General features: G+C 48.8%; 1 protein-coding gene across 1 annotated transcript; it reads right to left on the bottom strand.

The window, feature by feature from the left end:
* Window positions 1-994: 994 nt before the first annotated feature.
* LOC129412635 (olfactory receptor 7C1-like) lies at window positions 995-5185 on the bottom strand. The gene is made up of 2 exons (XM_055166744.1): window positions 4946-5185; window positions 995-1996 (listed from the first exon to the last, which is right to left on the bottom strand). Exons 1-2 carry the CDS (start codon window positions 4946-4948, stop codon window positions 995-997), a joined length of 1005 nt encoding a protein of 334 aa, XP_055022719.1. The 5' UTR covers window positions 4949-5185.
* Between the last annotated feature and the right edge of the window lie 1183 nt (window positions 5186-6368).

Genomic DNA, 6368 nt, shown 5'->3' with positions numbered 1-6368 from the left:
GAAAGACCTGCAGCAGGACCAGGAGGCAGCAGGACCTGGAGGCAGCAGGACCAGGACCAGGAGGCAGCAGGACCTGGACCTGGAGGCAGCAGGACCAGGACCTGGAGGCAGCAGGACCTGAGGTTTCAGTTTCCACAGTAAAGTGCAAACTAAAAGCTGAAGGGTTCAATGCCCAAACTCCAAGGTGAACACAGACTACTGACCCAAAGGCACAAGAAAAGTTGGCTCCAATTTGATCAAAACTATAAATAAACCAAAGAGGTTTTAGGATTCTGTTCTGTGGAGCCATGAAACAAAACTGGATCTTTTTGGGCCTGTGGATCAGCGGTGCATCTGGAAGAACCTCCTGCCTACAGTGAAGCTCTGGAGCTGCTTCACCTCCTCTGGAAACCTGCAGCGTGTGGACGGAAAGACGGATCCAGTCAAGTGTCAGGAAAACCTGGGAGAAAATGTCCAGATGTCTGAGAAGAAACTGAAGTTTGGTGTCACTGGACGTTCCAACAGGACAAAGATCCCAAACACACCTCAGAGTCCAGTAAGGTGCAGGTTCAGGTGGGCAGTCGACTCAACCTCAACCAACAGTTTTTATTGTTTCTCAGAAAATAACTCGACTGGATTCAAGTGTTTTTGGGACATTTTGGGTTCAAGTGTTTTTGGGACATTTTGGGTTCAAGTGTTTTTGGGACATTTTGAGTTTAGGCTCTGGGGATTCGGGACAAACAGCTCAGATTTCAGGACTGTTCTGAATTTTTTGGGACATTTGAAAGAAGAATGAGCAGAAGAACCTGACTGGACTGAACCTGATTGTGATTTCAAAGAATCTGTGGTGTTTTAGAACCGGAACAGAAGTGACGGAGATGAAACTTTATTTGTGAGAAGTTTCATCATGAAAAGACCAAAAGACGAGTCAGAGTCCGAGTCTGAGGTTTAGTGTCTGTGCAGTTTATTTGGAAAAATAAAATGACATTAAAACCCACAGAACAGTTGAATGTGTTTATGAGCGCCGTGGCCCCGCCCCCCGGAGCCCCGCCCTCTCAGGCCCCGCCCCCCGGAGCCCCGCCCCCAGCAGCCGTCTGCAGGCCTGGCGGATCTTGGTGAGGTTGAGTCCGAAGAGCAGCGGGTTGAAGAGCGGCTGGAAGGTGATGAAGTACATGGAGAGCGTGACGCGCAGCCACAGCGGCGCCGCCGTCATGTCCAGGCGGCTCTGGATGATCTCCAGGAAACAGCCCAGGGAGAAGTTGAGGAGCGAGGCCAGGTGCGGCGTGCAGGTGCTCAGGGCCTTGTGCCGCCGCTTGGTGCTGGTGAAACAGACGCGCAGGATCCGAGCGTAACACGTGAGGATGACGAGCGTGAGGCCGAACAGCACGATGAAGGTGTACAGGAGCCCGTACACGTTGTTGACCACGGTGTTGTCGCACGACAGTTTGACCACGGAGTAGTTATCGCAGTAGAGACGCTCCACCGCGCGGCGGCAGTACGTGAGCGTGGCCGACAGCGTCGTCATGGTGACGATGGCCGCGACGGGCAGACACCAGGAGAGGACGACGAGCAGCGCCACGACGCGCGGCCTCATGACGGCGCCGTAGTGCAGCGGCCAGCAGATGGCGAGGTAACGGTCGTACGACATGACGGCGAAGCTGTAGAACTGCACGTTGACGTACAGGTAGAGACAGAAGATCTGCAGCGAGCAGAGCGTCGCGTTCACCGTGTGAACGTCCCGCAGAAGCTGCACCAGGAAGAACGGGAAGAGGCCGGCGCTTCCGTTCAGCTCGTTCAGCAGCAGCGAGGACAGAAACACGTACATGGGCTCGTGAAGAGAACGCTGCGAGAAGATCACCACCAGCACCAGCACGTTGGCTCCGATGATCAGCAGGTAACTCAGCAGCACCACGGAGAAAACCACCAACCTCCACACGCCCAAGTCCACGTACCAGAGCAGAGAGAAGACGGACACGTGCGACGAGTTACCCGCAGGGGGCGCCATGGACACACGGAGCTTCACAACAAAGCAGACATTTCAAGAACCACGAAGAAGAAGAAAAACAACAGTGACACAGTTTAGTCCGTCTCCTGATCTTTCATCTGTCTGCACAAATTTAAGTCACAAAGTTTAAATAAAAAACAGAAAAACACCGATGTCCAAAAAAAATCACAAAGTCACAAAATAAAAATAAAAAAAAGATTGGTTTGATTTGATGATTTATCAATGATTTAAAACAAATTCAGTGGGACAAAACTGAAACAAAACTCACCAAAAACCCTGAACCAGACCAGAACTAAACCAGGACTGAACCAGGACTGAACCAGAACTGAACAAGGACTGAACCAGGACTAAACCAGGACCAGAGGGACCTGACTGAGATGGCAGGACTAGAGCAGATCTAAACCAGGAATCAGAACAGATCAGGACAGAGGGACGCGGGACACAGTTTGAGAATCTTGGAGAAAACCTCTAAAGGTTAAAAGGTCCAAAGGTCAAAGGTCAAAGGTGCTGCAGACACAAACACTGCACAGACAATTAAAGATTATTAAAGACGATTAAAGACGATCAGAAATTATTAAAGACGATTAAAGACGATCAGAAACGATTAAAGACGATTAAAGACGATCAGAAACGATTAAAGACGATCAGAAACGATTAAAGACGATTCAGAAACGATTAAAGACGATAACGATTAAGACGATTAAAGACGATCAGAGATTTGTAAAGAGCTGAAGTTCACAGATTTACAGAGAAAAAGACGAGTTTGAAACAGAAGCAGCAGAAGTTTGGGTCTGAGTCTCCAAACGTCTCAGATCTTCACAAACTGAACTCGTCTCAAACACCAGACGCACGACTCAGGACTTTTCTACAAGACCTGAGGCTTTAAGATCTGTTCATGTCAAAGAGACGTTCAGAGCAAACTCAGGTCACACTCAGACTCAGGTCACACTCAGACTCTGTGTGGAGAAAAACTGAACATTTGAAAGAAAAAGATTCTCATCAAAAATTGACTCTGGTACCGAATGTTCAGGAGCCGTTTAAAAGATCTGACTCCACATCCCTGTAGCACACACACAACAAAGACACACAACAAAGACACACAACAAAGACACACAACAAAGACACACAACAAAGACACACACAGAGACACACACAGGACCAGAGACCAGACCTGGTCTCACTTGGACCTGGTCTAGTCCAGGTTTTAAAGAGGATTTCGGCCAAATGTCGTCATTGTTTGTCTCTGAAGGTCTGAGCTGTGAGTGGACCCTGGAGAACACCTCGTGGAGAACACCTGCTGGAGAGCGCCCCCTGGAGAGCGCCCCCTGGAGAGCGCCCCCTGGGGGAGCACTGGACCCCACCACAACACTGGTTCCTGTGACATAAAGTCCAAAGAAACAGGAAGAGTCTTTACTTGTTTTCCTCCGGCGAGTTCTTTTACCAGATGAAAATACTGAAGAGGTCCTGATGTTTGTCGTCACAAAAAACTGAGTGGAAATAAGAAAGACGTCGTACAGATAAATGCCAATAAAACATAAAATATAAACTGTTTATTAGTGCACAAAGTTCCAAATCACACAGTAACAATGAAAATGAATCAAACTGGAGTCGTTCAGAACAGAACGTCTGACTTAGAAACTCCTGACGCCGACCGAGGAGCTGGAGGAAAAAACTCCTGAGCCACAAAAGGCTCCTGAGCCACAAAAGGCTCACAAAAGGAAGATTCTCCAACTTCAGTTTCCTCATGAGAGCAAAAGTGTTCTTGAGCCACACTGTCGGCTCCTTCAGCGACTCCAACCTGAACCGCCGCCCGAACCTCTGTCATCCCTCAGGAGAAGAAACACCAAAGGCAAAGTCTGAATCATCCAGTGTTCAGAACGAGAACTACAGAGAAGAAATCAAGTGTGTTCATGAAGAGCCTTTGGACGCTGCTCCCAAAACTGGACGCTGATGGACTTTTAAAGGGATAGTTTGGATTGTTTGACATAAATCTGTGTGTCGTCCCCGCGATCAGTGTCGAGCATCAACACTGACTCACCCCCGACAGCGTCCGGTGAACTGAGATACTGACCGTTTTCGGTGCTGACGAAAGTCGTCCGGCAAGTTCGTTGGGTATAATCAAGGGTTTTTCTTCTCAAAACAATCTGTGTTCAAAAGAGTGACACGTTTGCATCACAAAACCATCATCCTCAAAAACGTCAGACCTCATTATCGCTTGGCACTATTTTCTCTCCGTTCGTATCACAGATTTTGTTTTGTCGTGGCTCCACATACAAAATGTTGTCTGTAAACTCGGGATGATTTCTGAGTCAGACAAATGTTTCCTTTTTGGTTCTTCCTGTGGATCAGTCCTGCCCATCACCTTCACCTTTCACTATTTTTCAATTCTGTTGTGAAGAGAAACAGTTTGAACAGAGGTTTGAGTCACACACATCTGATTCACTTTTGTATTTATGAAGTTCACAAACACATTTCTCGAGTCGTTTTCCGCTGTTTGGATCCAACAACCACAACAATTACAATGTCCAAATCCCAAAACTAAAATATGACATCATCAGAAGCAGAAACAAAAGTGAAATGGTTCAAGACTTGAAAAGATCGACTTTGACAACAGACACGTCCCACTGGGAAAACAAACATGGAGGTTTGATCATGACTTTCTCACAGGATCCTTCTCCGTCTGAACTGAACCAGGACCAGAGTCTGAGATTCGTGATGTTTGTGTTGTAGAAGAAGAACATGAAAAAGTTGTTGTTGAGGCCTCACTTCAGCAGAACGTCGCTCTTCTGTTCTGGTGTTTATTTTTGTTTGTTTAAACATCGTGTGTAAGTACAACACGGTGAAACATGATCATAAACCTGTGATATTGTCGTTTGTGTTTCAAATGTACATGTCAAAACATTTTTAGTGCCTCATTATGTAAATTTGTCATATGCTAATTTCACGATGCTAACCGTTTACCATTTACAGTCGTACTTCCTGTCGTTGGACGTGATGATGTCGTACTTCCTGTCGTTGGACGTGATGTCGTCGTACTTCCTGTCGTTGGATGTGATGTCGTACTTCCTGTCGTTGGACGTGATGATGTCATACTTCCTGTCGTTGGATGTGATGTCGTACTTCCTGTTAAATCTGATCCTTTTCATCTGAGACTCGACATTTAAATCCTGCAGTACTGAACCCAGACCAGCAGAGGGCGCCAGCACATCATCTACATCAGGACTAAACCAGGACTAAACCAGGACTAAACCAGGACTAAACCAGAACTAAAACCAGGACTAAAACCAGGACTAAAACCAGGTCTGAACCAAGACTAAACCAGGTCTGAACAAGGACTAAACCAGGATTAAACCAGGACTAAACCTGGTCCCAGAGAGAGGCGCAGTCGTGTGAGGGTTACTCTTTTATTAACATCCCAAAATAAAAATGGACAGATGAATTCAAATGTTTAACGTCCAGAAAAAGTTAAAGTCGACAAAGTGTCCAATCAGGTGCGTCCGGGGGCGGGCTCTCCAAACTGTGCCGGCCAATCACGTCGAGGGAACACTACACGCCCCGCCCAAAGCCCCAAGCTGCCCAAGAGTGTGGAAAACCAGAACTAACCCAGAACTAAACCAGGACTAACCCAGAACTAAACCAGGACTAAACCCGGGCCCATAAGACAGGAGTATAAAAGCGTCGGCGGTGGTGGTGCGTCGGGTTTGCGTTTGCGTTTACGTTGCGTTTGCTGCGGAGGCTCCACGCGTCGCTGCAATTGGTCGAACCCACGTGTCACTCACTTGGAGCCGACCAATAGGAGGAGAGGCGGGCGTGGCGCAGGCGGAGGAGGGGTGTGGGGGTGGAGGGGGGGCAGGGCACAGTTTGGAGAGTCCTCGTCTGAACCCGGTTATCAGGGTCACGTGGGGTCACAGGGGTCAAACGGGGTCACGTGGGGTCGGGTGATTTCCTAAACTAAAACTCCCATGACGGGTTTAAACGGGTCTGGAGGGTCTGGTGGTTTTTGGCGCCGTATGTTGGGGTGGGGTTTGAGTAGGATAAGGTGGTGGGGTATTTGCGGTGGGGTTGGGTCTGGAGGCGGCGGGGTGGGGTGTGGTGGTGGTGTACGATGGGGGTGGTTTATGGCGGGATATGGTGGCGCATGATAAGGTGGGGTATGGGTGGGGGCATATGGCAGGGTTGGGTACTGGTGGTGGTGGCGTACGGTGGGTGGGGTTGGGTACTGGTGGCGTACGGTGGGTGGGGTTGGGTACTGGTGGTGTACGGTGGGTGGGGTTGGGTACTGGTGGTGTACGGTGGGTGGGGTTGGGTACTGGTGGCGGCGTATGGTGGCGGTGAGCCGCTGGGGCCCGACCGGTTCGAACTCAAAGTGTAAAAGACGTCTCTG

This window comes from Boleophthalmus pectinirostris, unplaced genomic scaffold (genome assembly GCF_026225935.1).
Source record: "Boleophthalmus pectinirostris isolate CB_2022bp ecotype Guang Dong unplaced genomic scaffold, ASM2622593v1 HiC_scaffold_9, whole genome shotgun sequence".
Taxonomy (NCBI): domain Eukaryota; kingdom Metazoa; phylum Chordata; class Actinopteri; order Gobiiformes; family Gobiidae; genus Boleophthalmus; species Boleophthalmus pectinirostris.
The sequence above is the reverse complement of the archived record's forward strand: the minus strand, read 5'-3'. Positions and strand labels throughout refer to the sequence as shown.